General features: G+C 39.2%; 2 protein-coding genes across 2 annotated transcripts in view; one reads left to right on the top strand and one right to left on the bottom strand.

Annotated features, from left to right (window-relative positions):
• Positions 1–15,401, bottom strand: part of LOC124717051 (mitogen-activated protein kinase kinase kinase 10-like) — a 721,769-nt gene extending 706,368 nt beyond the window's left edge. Inside the window, exon 1 of the mRNA XM_047243726.1 lies at positions 13,988–15,401. Within this exon, the coding sequence (XP_047099682.1) occupies positions 13,988–14,852 (865 nt within the window). The 5' untranslated portion in view covers positions 14,853–15,401. The remainder of the gene's footprint in view (positions 1–13,987) is intronic.
• Positions 15,402–16,224: 823 nt separating this feature from the next.
• Positions 16,225–21,353, top strand: part of LOC124716700 (pecanex-like protein 1) — a 296,058-nt gene continuing 290,929 nt past the window's right edge. The window contains exons 1-2 of the mRNA XM_047243242.1: positions 16,225–16,498; positions 16,807–16,997. Of these exons, the coding sequence (XP_047099198.1) occupies positions 16,346–16,498; positions 16,807–16,997 (344 nt within the window). The 5' untranslated portion in view covers positions 16,225–16,345. The remainder of the gene's footprint in view (positions 16,499–16,806; positions 16,998–21,353) is intronic.

Raw genomic sequence — 21,353 nt, 5'->3', positions numbered from 1 at the left:
TGTGAAATGGGAAATTCCATACGTTATTCGCAAACATTATATTGTAATGCACTGTCATAGCATTTACCTTTGACGTTAATGTGGTTAACTATACTTATCATTATGTCGTGCTCCCTTTGTAGATTGCTACCTGCAAATGTAGATACCAGTGTAAAACACTAAAAATGGAGGACAAGAGAGAGATGTTTCAAGAATTCTACGCTTTAGACTATAATGCACAAACCAGACATTTGGCTTCGTCGTGCATTGAAATAGTAGACATCAAACGTAGGGAGACTGAGGAGACCATTTCGCACAGACACTGCACATTCAAGTACTTTTTAAGAAAAGGAGCAGAAAAAATTCAGGTATGTCAAAAAACGTTATGCATGGTATATAGGATTACAGCTAGACGTGTACAAATGCTCCAACGGAAGATGAAATGTGGCGTGCCGTTAGAAGACAGAAGGGGTAAGCATGTGAATCGTCCAAATAAGCTGCAGGACAGCTTGAAGGACGTGATAAGAAACCACATTGAGAAGCTACCAAAACAAGAAAGCCACTACTCAAGACATCTGCCTGAGATACGATTTTAATATTTCTAAACTTTGTCGACTCTTAAGTAGATAATCCGACAGTACAGTACAGTGAAAGAGCTTACAGAGGTATTTTCAGGGGACGATATAATTTTCGCTTTGGAGTACCACGTTCGGATTCATGTGGGTATTGTGACAGACTGTTCCTGCAGTTAGTTAACAGTAAAACTGAAACAAAGAAAATCGACGGAGGAAGCAAACTGCACCATTTGCATGCGGAAGCAGCGTATTCAATGCTCGAGAAAGATACAGCAAAAGCTAAAGCAAACGAGACATATGTTGTGATATTCACAGACCCTCCAACAGGTGGTGTATTGTCCTACCCTTACCCATTCTGTGGTTTTCTATCAACGTCGGCTGTCAACCTACAATCAGGCAATACATAACATTGGTGACAATAAGGTGTGGATGTACGTAAGCGGGGATCCGCGGAAATTACTTCGTGCCTTCTGAAGTACGTAACATCTACATTTTCAGTACTAAACCCGTGTGATGAAAGAACTTTAGTGGTGTGGTCAGATCGATGTACAGGACAGAACAATAACTGGAAACTTGTTTTGTATCAATATTTTTTGAGCATGAAGTATGTCACCTCTGTGGAGCTAATGTTTCTTATCACAGGACACAGCTTTTTGCCTTGTGACAGGGATTTCGCATTAATTGAGAGAAATAAGAAGAACAAATCTGTGCTTGAACCATTTGAATGGGAGCAGGTAACAGCTACTGCACGACCAATCAACTCGTTTCTGGTTTGCTACATGGAGCAGGACGATTTTATTGATTTAAGCGGCATTGACAAGCACGTCCGCAAATATCCAAAATGCAGAATAACGGATTATGTTTGGATGAATATATCTTCAGACTCCCCAACAGTACTTCAGTGGTACAACAGCCGTAACTACTTGCAGCCTTGGTACTCAGCAAACTTAAGCAAAACGCTCCAGGGGTAAAAATAGTATTACAGTTCCGCCGGTGGTGTTTAGCTTGAATGACCTACCTAGACTTTATGGTGAGCCATTGCCAGTCTCTGCGAAAAAGAAAGCTAATCTGCTAGACATGTGTCGATATATTCCTGAAAAATACCGAGTGTATTATGAGAACCTTAAGATAAATTAAAGTGACAGTGTCATGGTCGGTCACGCAAAACGTACCTTTGCAACAATATGTCTTGTGTGCCGTGAATAATCGTGTAACACAGTGGGAACTATTAATAATGTTTCGTCTAAACTGCGTGTGCAGTATCGTTTCTGTTTCGTTATATTCTTGTGAAATTGAAATGTAAACGTTTATCACTGCAAGCCCTTCTTTTGTAACAATATTCCCACCTTCAATCAAACACCCAGGAGTTCCGACATTGTATAATGCAAATTGTATTTACGCCTAATCAGAATAAAACCAATAAACAGTATTAGAAGTTAAACAGGCCGACTTGGATTTTTCCACTATCTATACTTTTACAAACAAATTCATAAAACGTTGTCAGCATCACCAGGAAGGATTTAGGATTCACACTCATTGCAGTGGAAGTTCGAAAATATAACAAAATAATTTTTTTACGTGTGAAGTTTCATCACTTTTTCACTTACTAATGACTGCATTTGTTGCTGTAGGTACACTTTTCTTCATAAGTTAGAGAGATTCTTCGATGAATTTTGCACAGCATACATACCATACTTACAGGTGTATGAAACTCTAGAATTTATTTAATTTATGAAAAAACGAATGATCTGTTGTATTTTAAACTTCATGTTTAGAAAAAACACAAATTTTGTAGTTAATTACCTCAATTTTTACCACAGTTTTTAATGGATTTGGAAAATTCTAGAGTTTCATTCACCTTGAAGTATGGTTTGTATGCTGTGCAAAATTCATCGAACCATCTCTCTTCCTTATGAAGAAAAGTGTACCTATAGCAACAAATGCTGCCATCAGTAAGTGAAAAAAATGATGAAATTTTACATGTAAAAAAAATTACTTCATTATGTTTTCGAACTTCCACTGCTATGAGTGTGAATTCTGAATCCTTCTTGGTCATGCTGACAAAGTTTTATGAATTTGTAAAAGTATTGACAGTGGAAATTAAAATGTCCTGTGGTGCCTCTCCTGCTCCAAGTCGGCCCGTTTGACGTCCTACCCCCCTTAAATAATATCAGTGGTACAAACTTTGTAACCCACAGAAGTGTGCTACTGTCGTTAGATTTGCTTTTCAGGTCACGTGCTGCCACAACTTGTACACATTAATCAGTAATGGACTCATTTCAAGTGACGGTGAATGCTATTTCTGCCGTTCGTAAACCTGTTGCATAGGTAGCACTGTTGTGAGTTACTCGTCGACTGAGCAGTTTAACTGGTTTTGTAGCCTCACGTTGTGCTCACCATTGGTTGCCTCTCGTCCCGGCCCGTTACCATAAGCACCTAATATTTTAATTTGCATGGTACACAGTACGTGGTGCACCGAATGCCATAAACATTATTGGCCTTTGCGACCTAGCACTCAAGCGATTCCTTGTGAGAACAAAAGGAGGCGTTCACTGGGGTATGCTGCGGAACCTCTGAACATCATGTACATATGATGATCTGTTTTACCAGAGGTAGTCGTTATACTGAGAAGGTGACTACATAATTCTCCAAGCATCCATTGTTCCAAGACTACAGATATGTCACTTACCGCACAAACAATAGATATTGCAGCAGTTAACTGTTTCATATCTCGAAGAACTGACACCGATTACATGAAGTATATGCGACGAGAAAATGTCGATGACGTGATGTTGAAATGAAAAATTAGTGTTGTTACTGTAGTCTCAGTTTCAAATATGCTGGAAGTTGCAGACACAAAAGGCACAGTCGATACTTTCACTCTCTTCCAATGAGTTTGCACTGCCAAGCTACCTGATGATGACCTGAGAGAATTGTTCAAATTTGAGACTGCACACTTTCCGATGCATCTATTCACTGGACATGCAGCATCTGTGTATAGGTAAATGGCTTCTACATAACGTTCGATGGCGTACAACTACAAATGCTACATTCCAGTCAGTGTGTAACATCTATGAGGGTTGGGCAAAACTATGGAGACACTGTGAAAAGTGCAAGCTTGACTGTATATGCAGATGGTGGCCAAGCCTGTGAAATGCCTTGAAAAGGTTGCAAGTGTCAGTCTCAGTCAGAATACTGTTCTGTGTAGTTGATGGTGCATATGTCAGAGTTAAGTGACTTTGAACACAGGCAAATTGTTGGTGCTCAGATGGTGGGTCTTCTGTAACCCAGGTGGTTGAAGTGTTTAGGTGTTTCAGGAGGCACTGTGTTAAAGATTTATACATCATAAAGGGAAAAACATTGTCCACTGAGTCACAACATGGACAAAAGAGTATGCAGAGTGGCGTGTGCCATAGGATGTAAGGGGGGTGAAGGAGATGAAAAAAAGTGACAACCTTTTTCAGTTTTTCAGCTCTCCTAAGTTAGCGCAGAATACTCGGGGTTGCAACTTTGATTCCACAGCACAGACCACAAAAATCCGACACACTACAAGTTCGTAAAAAAATCTGGACCTTTCATAAAGAACCTGCAGACTGGACTATTAGGGCTATGAAGGACAACAGGTGAATAGGAAATAGTTAAGGTGAATAACACAGAAGTGTATCAGAGATACGGGGGGGGGGGGGGGGGGGGGGGGGGGGAGGAATGGCTCTGCGCACTATGGAACGTAACTTCTGGGGTCATCAGTCCCCTAGAACTTAGAACTAATTAAACCTAACTAACATAAGATAAGGACACCACACACATCCATGTCCGAGGCAGGATTCGAACCTGCGACTGTAGCGGTCGCGTGTTTCCCGACTGTAGCGCCTAGAACCGCTCGGCCACCCCGGCCGGCGAGATACAGTCAGAAACAGGTGTTACAGAAGGGGAAAAAATTAAATCACTGATCACGGTGAATACCAATGAGGAGAAAAGCAAAGGTGGAGGAAATGAAAAATTAATGAAGAGGAAGGAATGTTTGCTTCTGACAGACTCACATCCTTCTGCTTTTCAATCTTCTATTCACATTCCAACAGACAAGTAGGCCTATACTTTTTATGTAAAGCTGTTATTTTTTTTGCATTAAATGCAGTCACTGGGATAAAATAGCCATAACAAAGTATCACACTATTAGTAATCAATATTACTCTACACTTTATTCCAGCAGTCAACAATCTATATTTAATATCTTTGCGAAGCAATATTCTGTACACACTCAAATAGGTTTAAGTTCTTCCACATACTTCAGTACAACGGAACCAGACAAACAGAAGAGGAATTTTATGTTTATGCACGACACTTGCAAACAGGATGAATATTTAAGTATAAGCCGAGCACTTTATTTACACATTACAAATGCACAAAGTTATAACTCAAAGACATGCAATACCCTATGCTGTCAAAAGCATTAGTTAAATCAGTGCAAAATATTAAAGAAACAAAATGAAAACAGCACAACCTTTTATACAACTTTCCAATTGAACGGTTGCATTATACTTTTTACATTTTTATGAAACCACGTAATTGTGTTAACTGGTGAAGAGCAGGAAAAGTTTTTCTTTATCTGCTACAAAGCTATGCCCAATCCTCTCCTATTTACAAAAGTGACATCAGGCCTGCATGCATGCTGAAGAACAGACTGTAGGAAAAACTAAAAGACATAACCCAAAACCCTGCATGAAAATTATGCATTCCAGTTACGAAGCACACGGGTTACACCTTTTGTTATTCACACAACACATACAATATCAAAGTGTTCGCTGGGGGCAAAATGAAATTACAATTGAAGAAAATGAGTCTCCTCTGTTGTCCTGAGGTAGTCTGTCAGAAAAATGAACAGTCTTTTCTCAATGACAATGTGACAGGAGACATTACAGCCTAAAAAAAAAAAAGGGAGGCTCGAGAAGAAATAAACCGGTGTATAAACTTATGTCTTGAATAACAACATCCGATACCAAAATTCTCAATATGTGGCTAGATTTTTTTAGAGAACTTAAGCCTTTTTGAGACAAACAGGTAAGATTATAAAACTGTCTCGTGCCTTTTTTCCCTAAAGGATGCAATAGCTCTTCCTATACACTTTCCTGGGGCATACTGATATTTGTGACATGAACAGTTAAGGCATTTATCAGTTAAGGACTCATCACAATAGTTTTCACAACAGGTAGGTTTCTTCCTCCTCTGTAACGTATATCTATTGGTAACTTCGTTTCAAATGTCAACATTTTTTGTTATGTTTGACTGTGATTATTACGAGTATCAACTGAAAATATAAACTGGTTTAACCAGTCACATTTAGTGTATTATAGTTTCTATTAGATGTCTGCGAGGGTAATGACTTCGTCAGATGAATTTGCACAGATATGCCGTGGGTGTATTGTATGTGTGATTTTTGGTTAACCTGTTGCACAGCCTTTCTGTGGAGGTCGTAGCCTGCAACATATCCGTGCCTTATTAACTGACGTAACTGCACCTGATGATGGAAGCCTGTTTCTTTGAAATGTGTAATGTTAAGTATATTATATGTGAGTGGTTACAAAAATTTGTATTTTCAATTGACGAATTTCCTTTTGCCAAAATTAATATTCCGTGGAAAACTTCAGTATATCCAAATATTTGTTGCAAGTAATTTTGTTTATGTACTAGAATGTTTTAAATGCAACATTACTCTTTGTTTTTGCAAAGAGTCCACAAACTCCTATTACAATAGATTTTTTTGTACGGAAGTTTCTCAAAGTAACTTAAGGGGGGTAGGACATCAAACGGGTCGACTTGGAGCAGGAGAGGCACCACAAGACATTTTATTTTCTACTGTCTATACTTTTACAAATAAATTCATAAAACTTTGTCAGCACAACCAGGAAGGGTTCGGGATTCACACTCGTAGCAGTGGAAGTTGAAAAACATAACAAAATAAATTTTTTTACATGTGAAATTTCATCATTTTTTCGCTTACTATTGGCTGCATTTGTTGCTATAGGTACACTTTTCTTCACAAGTAAGAGAGATTCTTTGATGAATTTTGCACAGCGTACAAACCATACTTACAGGTGTATGAAACTCTAGAATTTTCCAAATCTATTAAAAACTGTGGTAAAAATTGAGATAATTAAGTACAAAATTTGTGTTTTTTCTAAACATGAAGTTTAAAATACAACAGATTATTCGTTTTTTCATAAATTAAATAAATTCTAGAGTTTCATACACCTGTGAGTATGGTATGTATGTTGTGCAAAATTCATCGAACAGTCTCTCTTACTTATGAAGAAAAGTGTACCTATAGCAACAAATGCTGCCAATAGCAACTGAAAAAAGATGAAATTTCACATGTAAAAAAACTTATCTTGTTATGTTTTTGAACTTCCACTGCTACGAGTGTGAATCCCGAATCCTTCCTGGTCATGCTGAGAAAGTTTTATGAATCTACTTGTAAAAGTATAGACAGTAGAAAATAAAATGTCTTGTGGTGCCTCTCCTGCTCCACATCGGCCCATTTGACGTCTAAGTAACAAATAGACTTCTGCATAGTACTGGTGACACTGAAAGGAGCAAATAATCAAAAGTTGTCAAGTAGAAAAATTTAAAAATTGTGAATGAGGGTAAGTATCTATTCAGTTACAGTACACTCCGAGTTACACTTTCCACATTTTCTTCCTTCTCAACAATAACTGTTACCGTGTACTGAGATATCGAACGAGAGTACCAGAAGTACCGTGGATGCCCATCCACAGCAGGAACATTGATATGAACAAATCAATCGTGCCTCCAGGAGGGGCAGTGCCACCAGGATGAGGGATGCGCACTTAAGTAACTCCGGATGAGCAGACGTTGTCAGTTGCAAGCTGTCAGTCAGTCTCACTACGAAGTTAATGCACAACATTTGTTCCGCCTTCAAGTTGTGCGATAGAAACAGTGGCTGATAGATAGACGGTGGTTAGTCTTCAGCAGAAACAGAATAGTGAAAAGAATTGTTGTGTACGGACAGAGACCACCTGCATACAGATTTAACCAAGTACCGCTACTGTCAATTATGAACTGTTCTTCGAACAGTACGTCGAGATAAAATATTAGTTTTCTTCTGACTTTACTTCAGAGACCATTATTTAGTTTGTGTTCAGAGAACTGTTGTCAACGCATCTGCTGCCAAAGCTGAGTAATATATTTTACTATTCAACAATATTATGAAAAGGGGAGTTGCCAGCCTCAACAGATGGAGACTGTGGTCTCCTGTGTGTGTGTGTGTGTGTGTGTGTGTGTGTGTGTGTGTGTGTGTGTGTGTGTGTGCGTGTGCGTGTGCGTGTGCGCGCATGCAACTGCGCTTGTTATTTCAGCTATTTCTGATAAAGACCTTGTTGCCCGAAAGCTCACTTTCTGACAGTCTTTCTATTGTGCCTACCTGTGACTCAGCATTTCTTCTTCTACAGGGTGAAAAGTTCAAATGGTTCAAATGGCTCTGAGCACTATGGGACTCAACTGCTGAGGTCATTAATCCCCTAGAATTTAGAACTAGTTAAACCTAACTAACCTAAGGACATCACAAACATCCATGCCCGAGGCAGGATTCGAACCTGCGACCGTAGCGGTCTTGCGGTTCCAGGCTGCAGCGCCTTTAACCGCACGGCCACTTCGGCCGGCTCTACAGGGTGAAAAGTATTTAAACCGAGAAACTCTGGGAGGTTGTAGCGGACATCAAAACAAATATTTTTCCCTAACGTCATTTTTTCCTATGAGGATTCCATTGGAGGCTGTATTACGCTCTTCAGTTGTTAGAGGGCGTATTACGCTCTTCAGTTGTAGGCAACTGCTGTCCACCAGTGTAGTAGTGCATTGTCTCTGTTTACTAATGGAGCGATACACCTGGAGTGAGTACACTGATATGGTTGGTGCGTACTACGTAGCGCAACACAACGGATGAGTTCCACACCGGGTTTATCAACAACAATATCCTAATCGTCGTATCCCACATCATACGACCTTTGATGCTGTGTACCAAAGTCTGCGTGAGACCGGGTCATTTAGCAGATTATCTACACAGGGACACTGTCGCACTTTAAGAATGCTGCAATTTGAGGAAGCTGTCTTGCAGCATGTGGAGCGGGATCCTTCAATCAGCACTCGTGCAACTGCACGTAACATGCGGACCAATCAGACAAATGTAAGAACAGTCCTTCGAGAGCAATTGTTACGTCCATTTCACTTACAGCGTGTCCACAATCTAGAAGCAGTTGATTATCCACCCAGAGCACAGTTTTCGCAGTGGTACCTGGAACAGTGTGAAACGCATCCTACATTTCCATTCTCTGTGTTGTTTACCAATGAAGCAACGTTCTGGCGTGATGGAGTTTTCAACATGCACAATTTGCATGTTTGAAGTGAGGATAACCCACATTTTTTGAAAATCTACTGTAATTGAAATTGGGTTGTGTTAATGGGTTGTCTCTTGGTCATAAAAAATGGAAAACTGTTTGTTGGTTTAATTAATTTGCCGCCAGAGAAATCTTCCTCTACCGGTTTAAATACTCCTTGTAGGAAAAAAATGACATTAGGGAAAAATATTTGTTTTGATGTCCCCTACAACCTCCCAGAGTTTGTCGGTTTAAATACTTTACACCCTGTATATTATGCGTAGTTGCAACCCACCTGGATTTTCTGTTGTTTGGTATTTCACTATGCTGAGTTATTTCACTGTGCACGTGCTACACTTTAACCTATGCATCTGTCCTTCCAGGGCACCTCTATTAGTCTTTTTCAATGGCAGTGAGATTTTCATCAAAGTCGATGCCACCAGTCCACAAAAACTGTACCTATTAAGATCACATTTTATTGCAGTCTAGCAAATTTTAACTGTACATAAGAGCATTTATAACTATTCTCAAGTGATAGGAGTATATTTATTGAAACATAAATAATATTTTTTGAACACAATACGGGTCGATATATACGTCCAAAATACCTACGACCGACTTATCACCAAAGATTCTGAAAAGAACAGGAAGCTAGAGTTGTGCAGAAGACAGGTTACTTACACTGGACTACAGTCCTGAGAGCATACTGCCAAAAGACCACAATGTGTTACAATTCATTAAAGTGTCACTGCCGTTCAATTTGGGCGCCGTGTACGTAAATTGCTAAATACACTGTAACGTCAGACTAAATGTTGAGGATATGGGGAATCTCGTGCAGTGTGCAAAAACAGAAGCAATAATGGTTTAAGCAGAAATAGGCACACCACTAAAACAGCTAAACAGCCTTCACTTCAATTGTTAGGTGGAAATTGATGCATAACTGTGGGTAAAAAGTACACACTCTGGTAATTTAAATTTGTGAATGTAATATGGTACTGGAGAACACAAATTACATTGCTTGCTCTGGAAAAAGAAAGTGAAACCTGTACCCCAACACTGAAATTCTGCAGCTACCGTACAGTAAACGCAACATAATTATTCACAAGTTTTTAGTTTATTGTGAGTAATATCCCAACACTCGACAGGGCTTCACAGCTAGACTAACAGTATAGCAATAGTGACTGCACGATGATTCTGGGTTTTGTTTACATTCTCTTATAGGCCTACCTGATTCCGGGTTTTGATTACATTCTCTTATAGGTCTACCTGATTCCTACACCTTCACTCAAAACTTTTATAAAGTTCTCTCTTTTGTCCCCTGAGCTGGTACTAACATGTGATACATACCATTTATGACCCCTGGAATGCCACCAACATGGTAGTTAGAGATAAGTTACAGGATATGTTAACAAAAGCCTGTCGTGCAAATGACCTACAAATGTAAAAATTGTAGACCGAGAAGTACACATCAAACATGCATGTGAGAGTACAAAGTGCACGATTTAAAGTAAAAATGTAAATATTACTACTACAGTACTAATTCTGGACCAAAGTGTGAAGCCAATATGCAAAAAATCTATTGTTTCCTCAGTTATTAAAGTAGCTGTTTGCTATGGCTTGCATATATTTGCAGGACTACAATGATAACTGCCAAAGAAAAATGGGTAATTTCCAAGAACAATTGCCTCTCGAAATCAGGGGGCCAAACGATACATATCAAACGTGCGATCCTAAAAAAGTCAATCACGCGATTCTGGTGGCGGGCATTATTGATATGTTTAGGGTGGTCACTAAAGCAACGACAAAAGAAGAGCGTTAAAAAGATACTTGTAATTACAACGGAGACAGCTTGCCTTATACGTTGTCTGTGTTGTCGTCATTATGAAAGTCCGTGTGATGTGTATGCTAAAGGAAGAAGTCCCCTTTTGCCATTAATTTGTGGAGGTGTGTAACATAGAGCAACTAAGGGAATGACGGAAAACAGATAACAGTGACAATCACAAGTAATTGATCATAATGCCCGCCACAAGAGTCGCGTGATCGATTTAGGATCACACATTCCGTATGTATTGTTTTGACCCCGTGACTTCGGGAGGCAATCATTCTTGGAAATTACCGAAAAACGATTATCTGCTTACTGTTACTTTGCTGGGAGGGTTTTTAATCTTTGAATCTAGATAATCAGGTAACTTGGAAAAGAAGTGTCTGATAAAATATACTTCTAATTTTCTTTTTAGGGATTTCCAGTTTCTCGCCTTATATCTACAAGAAGCTTATTAAAGACCTATGCAGCAGAATATATGAATAGAAAGAGACTTTGAACCCTAAGTATTTGTATCTAGTACTGTAGTTGCAAATGCCATGGTACACTTGAAACTGACTTATTATTAGGCTAGTTGAGATTACAATAAGGACTACACTCACTACGAATGACTTGGCTACATGATTCCAAGAAACTTTCAGGCAACCTTAGCAAGAAGTGCAGTTAAGTACTTGACACAATAAAATTATTGTTTGCTTTTGCAAAATAGAGGGTACCCTGGCTGCCTTTAATTCCACCACATTATCGCAAAAAATTTCATAAGCTAACAGGAAGTGAAATGATGTCAACCAAGCTACAGATTACAGTATCTCATTATAAAATTCAAGAATTGAAAAACTATTGATCTGTTCGTTACAAACACATGTATACATGATTATATGTATGTACATAATATTATGTTATACACTGACTATTTACAGAACATTACATACCATAGAGGCTTATTACAACACATTTTTCCTGCTCTACTACATATGACACCTGTGTTTATATAAATATCTGTCTATGGATTAGAAGTTGACAACCAGAAGAAATGGCTTCAGAATTTCATTTACTACCTGTAAAACATTTTACTTGACTGGGCAGGTGATTAGATATTTTTGTGACTGCATACAGAACTCATTTTACTGGCAATAACAGCTATAGTATTCCAATATTGCTACTGTGAACATTAATTTCTCATCCATCTTTAATTCCAAATTTAATTTGTGAATATGTATACTGTGAAGGTGCAGTTGGAGTATATAACTTATCAGCTTGATAACAGGCCTATATTCAATGAAGACAGGACTTGAGTCTCACAGAAAGTAGATGGCTCCCTTTTTTTCCTTTTCTTTTTTACAGTTATGAATGTAGTCAAAAAGCAGACACAGTTAAATAGTATGGGAATGCTGTAGTTTTCCCTCAAAATATGGGCTTTCCTGCTGACAACTGTTTTAATTTATACTTAGAAAAATCATTTCTTCTGGATAGCTTTTATTATATAAACAAATAAAAAATAAAACATGAGTAGTGACAGTGACTAATATGTTGATTTGTATTAAATTTAAGGCTCTGTAGCTTTTGTTAAACTGACAGACCAGCATGCAGTCATATACACAAACAAATCATGTATATTTACACACACTGTAAACTGACTCATCATACATCATTAGAGGAATAAATCATATAAATTATATGATTCATAAGCAACTAATAACCATTAGTTTTCAACTCTTGAATTTCTTTAACGAAGTACAATTTCTAACACAGATTAAGTAATTTCAGTTCCCTTAGGTTATGGATTCTTATTGTGGGTTAATGTGGTGAAATTAAATACATTACCATCTCAGTGGAGAAATAACACAGCCAACCAGTTGCAAATAATTGTTTAATAATTCTATATAAGTTTCGAAACCTCTAAGCATGACTTCATCAGACTGAAAATTTAAAAGCCGTAAAGTTAAAATGCGAGACGGTAGTAGTTGAAGTTTAGAGCAGACGTGATCAAGTCAAAAATTAAACATATTCCAGCCTTTGGTACAAACACCTTGAAAGGAACAGCATCAAACTTAATATATGGCTACTGAAAAACAGCTTTGTTCAAAACTGTATTTATAAAAGCAGCCAACAAAGGCAATATGTAGAGCAGCTAAACAGGTATCTTGAAAGATTTTTAAAAATTACTTTCATGATTTCTAGTGTTTTTAACTGACAGTAATCACAAAAATTAGTTTCCTTCGTACCACAGCACTGCACAACAAGAATACAAATATGTCTTACTGAAATAGAATGTTTATGACCAATAATTCTATCAATGAACTCACTCCCCCCCCCCCCCCCCCCCCTCTCTCTCTCTCTCTCTCTCTCTCTCTCTCTCTCTCTCTCTCTACCTAGATCTTGAGTTAGGCCTATGCTACATATCAGCCTGTAACAACGAAAATTTCAGCCACAGACCTTTACAACAAAACTTTGCAAGTATCTCTGTAATCATAATCAGGAAGAAGTTGTAAACAAATAATATCAAATTAGTATAGGCTATCTGGGAATGCAGAATTCTTGCTAATTTCTTTGTGTATTTTTATAACCATTAAGCACAAACAGAATAACACTTTTACGATATTGAAAATGTATCATTAATGACAGAATCTCTTCTACCAAGTAACTACATAAAATTGACATCTGCACATCTTTAGTGTGCAATAATGTAATTAATGCAAAAACCTGTAAACTGATGGTAACAACAACTACCAAAGACTTACATGCACTGCAATATATGAAAGATTTTTTCTTTCGTGACTGGTTTGTTTTTCCTTCCTAAATGAAAATATTTTAAAGATCTCTCTGGCTTACTCCTAATTTATGGGAGTAATTTCATACATTCTGTGCAAGAATCATTGGCACATCAATTTTAGAACTTATGTAGGCCTATTATTGTTTTGATCTGTTTAACATACTTGAGGGACTCCTCAGTATGGGTCTACAGAACAAGGAGTATATCTAATTTAATCTAAACATGTCAGGCAAATGTATATGCCTACTTTTACTTGCTCCATAAAGCCCTAGATTTGTTCTGACGAAGGAATCGCCGAAGAACAATAATGGCTGTATCTGTCAACACCATAGGAAGCGACAGCAAGGCTTGTCAGAGAGCTAACGCAGTACTTCTACAAATCCGACAAAGATAGTAGATATGGAACAATAAAGAATCGTTGTGGGTAGAAAGTGGCAGCACACGCACTCACCGTTAGAGGACTTGAGGTCTCGGTGGATGAGGGAGACGGGAGCGCCGTTGTGCAGATAGTTCATGCCGCGGGCGATCTGGATGGCCCAGTCGACGAGCACGTCGGGGCGGATCTTGCGGCCTGCCAGTACCCTGTTGAGAGAGCCGCCCCGCGCGTACTCCATCACCAGGCAAAGGTTGGGCAGCTGCAGGCACACGCCCTTCAGTGACACGATGTTTTCGTGCTCCAGAAGCCAGAACAGCTTCGCTTCCTGGCGCACGTTGTCCAGCGTGACGGCGATGTCCTCGTCGGGGTCGTGGCGCGCCGCTTTGACGGCGACCTCCTGGCCGCGCCAGAAGCCGCGGTACACCTTACCGAAGCCGCCCACGCCGATCACCTCCTCCAGCTCCAGCTCGGAAAAGTTGATTTCGACGGGCTGCACAGAGTCGCCGATGACGCTGGCGACGCGCTCCGCTAGCACGCCGCCGTTGTTGGTGACGAAGTTAGCCGGGAAGATCCCCACCTTGTCGCCGATCTTGCCCGTCCACCAGCCCTCGTCACCCGAGATCTTGAAGTCTTTTGACAGCACCTCCACCTGCTCGCCCCGCCGCAGGCTGAGCTCGTCCTCGCCCTGGGCGTCGTAATCGTATAGCGCCGTCCAGAAGGAATGCGGATCGGCGCCCGAGGAGGTGGAGCTGGCCACCTTGCGCGGCGTCGACGAGCAGCTGCTGCTGTAAGAGGTGGGACCGCCCCCGGGCTTGACGGGGCTGCTGCTGTTGCTGGTCTGTTGCGCGGTGCTCGTCGTGTACACGTCCTCGCGGCCATTGCTACTACAGTACGCCGCCGGTTTGCTGCGTTCCATGGACGTCGTCAATAGCGGAGGCATTCGTCGTCCCCGTTGCCGCCGATCTCACCGTCTTCGCTGATGGTATTATCGACGTAGCTCCCGTGGTCCTCGTCCTCTCCTGTTGCCCTGCCGCGGCACCACTGTGACGCCGTCGCAACAGCCTCCGTGGTTTCCGTCGCCGACCAAAACACACCGGCTCTAGGCACGTCTGCTCCCACTGCACCTTGGTCCGGAGGTGAGCACGGATACGACGAATTCGCACCGCTGAATCTGAACTCGCCGCACGAGTGACACTTCTCGAGCTGGTTTTGCTGCTCACAGTCCACAGAAACAACACCGGCCGCCGCCACCGCCTCCACCACCTCCGCCACCGAAACGACCCAACTGAGAGCTGGCCCACTTCTCATGGCCTACATTCACTGTCGTTGAAGTGAGACCACGGCACACGGAAACGTCACTTTTAGCACCCGCACATCACTACCGGTAACGCGCTTTCCCTCTCGTGAACGCACTCCCCGTGTTTGAGATATCCTACAAAGAAAATCTGCAAATAGAGAGCACTCATAGTAACCTGCTATTAACATCAGCCATGTTGGAAACGTTGACTGATCAGCAAATAGCTAACCACTGACATCAGAGACAGAAGTGCGGAATGTATACGTAGTTCGCGCGCACTGTCCACAGATGTCGCCACCATTCCTCAGATAGTAACGTGTATCTGCGTGCAAAGCTTATCGAAAGTTAACTTCCACAATACTGAAGTTGAACCAGTAATTAGTATATTTATAATTTCGTGATGTTTATGTACTACAGAAACACTTCACAACACACTGTAGGGAAAGCATTGTGGTATAAAAATAGTTTAATAATGTTATTAAAGAGTACTATTCTAATCAAGTGCTTTGTAGGAAAGCTAATGTGGCTAATTGCTGCAGGTGTTGATAGTTTTAGAGCTAGCGACACTATTGCTTCCTATGTTGAATTAATTATGTTATAAACATGCCTCTAGCTTATCTCAAACGCTATGGAATACTGAGGAGACTTTATAATAAAATCTGTCTGAAACAAAATGAAGTTATACAAGCTCTATTTATTGTTTCGCTTTCACAGTAAAAATTATAGCTGCTCATAGCTTACTACCTAATTTTGTAAACTATACGTCTCGATCAGTATGCTGTGATGGTAGCACGTAATATTTAGTTTAAAACTGTCTCTCTCTGGCTGTTCGCTGTATCCCACCTGATGGCAATTAGCTGATATTCGATTCACATCATATATTTACATTCCGACGATCATGTTTTTACAATTGACAATCTACAAACTTTGTTATCAATGCATGGATATGACGATCAAAATAGGGTGTGACAAGCAATAGCATTGGTTGAAATTCACCCACGTGATAATACAGAGTTCAAGATGTCTGCTTGGGGAAGACATCGATTGTTCCATCAGTGTACGGCAGTCTTGAATGTTCCGTGAAATTTGAGTAGCCACAGCATGAAAAATGCCCCAAAAAATGAAAGCGTGTGAATATGGGATCCCAAACGCTTGAAATTCTTCGTCAGGGTGTATGGGCTTCACTTACAGGAGGCTGGTTTTACGATCCACACCAGGATATATTCTGCAATACATTTCATCTTTATGTTTGGTTGTTCCTGCTATGTCTACCATTTACGGTGTACTTGGTGAGTGCTGCTCAGAATCATGCCATGAATCAGCCTGCCCTTTTCTCGCTGATGGTTTTAAATATGATTAAGTTAGATTGTGACGAATACTAGATTTGAAAGAGGTCAGGCTATTTACCAGAATAGTAAACTGTTTTCTGCAGTTGATTGGTGTTAAACTGTCTTTTGAAAAGCAAATAAGTGTTCTATGGCATATTAGCTCTTTCTGGAAGAAGTGTTTCTGTTTGTGAGCGGTTGTAAGCTTTCCAGTTTTTAGTTTTTGATACGTCGTATCATCTGCAATCTCTGAAGTGTCAGTTTCTTTACAGTTTTTTCCACCTACACTAACGGCATGGGCGGGATATTGCACTGCAATTGCTGCCCTATTTGGTGTGCTGAAAGCAACCAATATGTGGCTTCATCATGTGTATGACACTTCAGAATGTGTGCGTGAAGAAGAGTTCGATGCTCGCGACGGATGTCGACGACATGCAGAGGATGTGACCTTCCGTTCAAGATTGTGAGTGCTGTTATTTTTCTAATGTCAACACTGCGAGTCCCCCTATGAAATAATGTGATTTGACAATCATATTCGAAGGCTTAAAGGAATGATTAAATAAGGAAATGTGGTTCTGCCTTGAGCAAAAACAATTTTTTTCCTGTTTTACTACTCATACATGTTTCGGAGAAGTTTCTCCATCTTCAGTGGGTTTTGTTTGTTAGGTATAATATTTTAAAGTTGTTAAATAAAAGCGACCGAAGAAGGAAAAACTTCTCCAAAACGTTTATGGGCAGCAAAAAGAGAAAAATTATTTGCACAAGCGAGAACCACATTTCCTTTTTACATATTAAGAAGAAAACGCGGACAACAAAAGGAGCTTGGACCACAAAATGATTGTTTTGAAAAGTTAACCTGTTCACAAAGTCACCACTCATCAAAATCGTAGGCTGCTATTTGTTTTTCACATAGTAGTGCATATTTTTCTCCAGGGGCTTAGAAACGTGAATTCGAAATGCGTAATATTATGTGATTAATTGTTTTATGTCATGAAGTAATTGGCCGAAAAGCCATGTTAATGCGACGTATGAGTAAACAAAGCAAATGATTTTAGGTTCAAATAATTCTTTCGTCACTTTTTTAAGTTCATTATCCAGTGTTGTGTTTTGGTCGTCATTAACGTCACTTGTTTGGCATCCTACACAATTTAGTATGTTGATGACTGTGTAGAATGTGAACAAAGTGATTGGTTGTTGTTTGGTGAGGTATTGGTGTTTGTTTTTTAATAATACTGTATTCAGAAGTAATGAATTGACGTACTTTTTCAATATGATGGCACTTGAAAGACGCTGATATGTCATCTCAACTCGTTTTTGTGCAGTTGCCTCAAAAAGTGACAAAGCGATGAGGAGGAAATATTAGTACACACTTGCAGATAATTGTTTTGGCTGTGAATAACAACACCCCTTGTAGGATGTAGCATTATTTCATGGAAAAACAGATTTATAGGGTTTCAAGAAATCAGGATGAATGGTGGAGCATTCACTAGTTAATGTTTGAATGTTGAGTGTGTAATAACATGTATACATTTGTTGCATTAATGGGAATTTAATGTTTATAGAGTGTAAATTAGCATTTATGTTGATGGTGTATAGTATTGCTCTTGGCACCATAATCCTCAGTGTTTTCCCTTCACACCTGTTGCAGAAAGGAGGGAAGAATAAAGTTCCCTGTGTACACTAGTTTTGCAGATGAGTCTACTTAGCAAGAGTGCAGTATTTACTATCCCATCTACTATATTAGCGCAGTGTTTTCATGTTTCATGCATTGCTGCACTGTGTTATTGTTTTGTTGTTGTTACCTCTAGTCTTCTGCTGCTGCTGCTGCTGCTGCTGATTCCTCACGAGCAGCTTCTAATTAAATTGCATGCTGGTGGAGTATCATCTCAATTGTGTGACTGGATTCACGATTTCCTGTCAGTAAGGTCATAGTTGGTGACAACTGACTGAAAGTCATAAAGTGAAACAGAAGTAATATCAGGCATTCCCCCAGGAAGTGTTACAGATACTTTGTTGTTCTTGATTTACATAAACTGTTTAGGAGACAATTTGAGCAGTCCTCGTAGAATGTTTACAGATGATTCTGTCATCTGCCATGATGTGATGTAAGCTGATGGTCAAAATGTATTGCAAAGTGATTTAGACAAGATATTTGTGTGTTGCAAAAGGTGGCAGTTGACTCTAAATGATAGAGAGTTTGAAGTCGTCCACATGAGCATTAAAAAGAATTCGCCAAATTTCAGTTACATGATAAATCGCACAACTCTGCAGGCTTTAAACTCAACTAAATACTTCAGGATTACAATTACAAATATCTTAAATTAGAACACTCATGTAGATAATGTAGTGGGAAAAGCAAGGAAAAGACTGTGATTAATTTTCAGAACACTTAGAAAATGAGACAGATCTACTAAAGAGACTGCTTACACTACACTTGTCTGCAGTGCAGTGTGGGATTTGCATCTGATAGGGTTGATGTAGGACACTGAAAACACTCAAAGAAGGGCAAAATAAGGTAGAAAGTGTCATGGATATGATATGTGAATTAGGGTGGTAATCATTAAAGCAAAGGCATTTTTTGCCGTGGCAGAACCTTCTCATCAAATTTCAATCACCAACTTTATCCTTGGGCGTGTGAAAATATTTTACTGCCGCCTACCTGCATAGGTAGAAATGATCAACATAATAACATAAGATAAATCAGAACTAACACAGAAATATTTCAATGTTAGTTTTTCACACACTGTGTTTGGAAGTGAAATGGTAGAGAAGTAGCTTAAAGGTGGTTCAGTTGAAACCACTGCTAGGCACTTAATTTTGAATTGCAGAGCAATCTTGTAGATGCAGATGATTTATAGTGACTAGCCAAAAGTGTGATGTGTTAATGGAAATAGGCTATATAAGCAAAGTAGAGATGAATGTGGAATCATTCTTGTGATGACATGGGCTTCTTTTTTCCTTCATCCTTTCTGATATCTCTTTGTCACCCTATTGGGAGGTTCCAGTTCAGTTATTTTTAATTTTTCCTTGTCGTCCGTCTATCTAAGCATTAGCTTGCTACATTTGACATGAATGTTTTTACAAACTACATCTTTACTTCTGTAGATCTCGATGTTAATAATGTCATATTATTGTAAAATGAATCTTTGGCCACAGCAATTTTGGATGTTATCACTTGCATATTTCATCAACCACCCAAATATCTGAATTCCCATATCTTACTGAACTCTGTGCTTCCCAGGAAACATGTTGACATTAGTTTTCAAGCTCTTGCTCTTTTACTAGCTAAAGTACACACATTTATACACACAACCCCACAGACATCCAAACACACTCTCCTGTGACTGCGACGGGGTTCTGATTATGTTGTGAGGTTTCCCATTTATTTTTAATGCTTTAGTGCTTGTGTTTCAGAATTTTTTAATTACTTCTTCTATGTAAGTGCTGAATATCGATGGTGACAGACAACATTAGTGCCTAATTCCTATTATGATATTTACATGTTTTTGTATGCCTGTACAATTACTACATTCTTGCTGTATAATTGGTGAATTATCCTTATGTCTGTAGTCTACTTCAAGACTTTTAGGGACTTGAAAGATGTCTTTCCGGTGTACGTTATCAAACACTTTATTTTTGGCAATGAAAGTGATTAGAAGTGCTCAGTTCACACTTAGTCGATATCTTTCCAACAATTATTCAGAGGATTAGAACAACTTTTCTTGTTCCTCTGCTTTTTCCTGGTCCCAAATTTGACTACTGCTAGCTACACCATGGAGCCTTAAATACGGTACTTCCTTTGTGTAATCTGCCACATTATTTCAAGATTTTCTCTATGGTTCTGACAGGCACAAAAATTTGTCATCTTCAACTTTTGTAGTCCTGTCTTCCTCAGTTGCGTGTAATATTACTGTATATTGACAATTTTTACTTATGGACCGTCTGACAGCAACTGAATAAAACACAATTTTAGTGCCATACGCATTTTGCCTTTATTTTCTGCAAGACATCATCAGTGGCAGGTTGCGTGGACATATTACGCTCCTGTTGCATTTTTGGTGTTGTTCTTCTTCTTATGAATGCCAATTTGTGGTTTTTTTCCCACATTCCACAGCACTATGAACTGAACGCTTGTTTCAATGCATTTTTGGTCTTTCATGGCAGTTGTGTGTAGGAACTGTCACTGTATCCTCTGTTTTAAATCTTTGTCAGGTGAGATACGAAACACTTTTGTGACATAGTTTTATAGACCCCAGAGTAGAAAAATGGGGCATAATTACAGTTTACACAGTGTGTTACCTTCTGTTCCACTAATTCATACTGACCGAAAGTTTATATTATGAAGCAAAGATTGTTGAGGTACTAAAAGTGTATAAGAAAATCAATGTCTGGCACCAGGCATTAATGGTAATACCTTTATAACACTGGCCATTTAATAACTGCTTCTGTTTCATATAAATGTCTTGTTTATAGTCTTATAATAGAAAGACTTTATAAATGTAAACCAACCATACACAGCCTGTCTATTCAGAAATTAATCTGTGATTTTTCAAGCAGAAATCATTTCATTTGTGGAATTCCAACATTGTGTGGGCATAAAGCACCAGCAACTCTAATTTTTTAATTTTAGTTAATTTCTTTTTCCCTGGATCAAATAACGGCCACATCGAGGTAACTATTTATTTCTCTTTTCCTTCATCCTTCTCCAGAACACACTAATTTTCTCAGAATAAGCTCTTGTCCTCTCATTTGACACTTGGACTCCAGTTATTTTCATATTCGTTTCATCTTTCTGAAGACATCTGAATTTTTTTACTTC

The sequence above is a fragment of the Schistocerca piceifrons genome, chromosome 9 (genome assembly GCF_021461385.2).
Source record: "Schistocerca piceifrons isolate TAMUIC-IGC-003096 chromosome 9, iqSchPice1.1, whole genome shotgun sequence".
NCBI classification, from domain to species: Eukaryota; Metazoa; Arthropoda; class Insecta; order Orthoptera; family Acrididae; genus Schistocerca; species Schistocerca piceifrons.
This window is presented reverse-complemented; position numbering and strand designations above follow the sequence as displayed.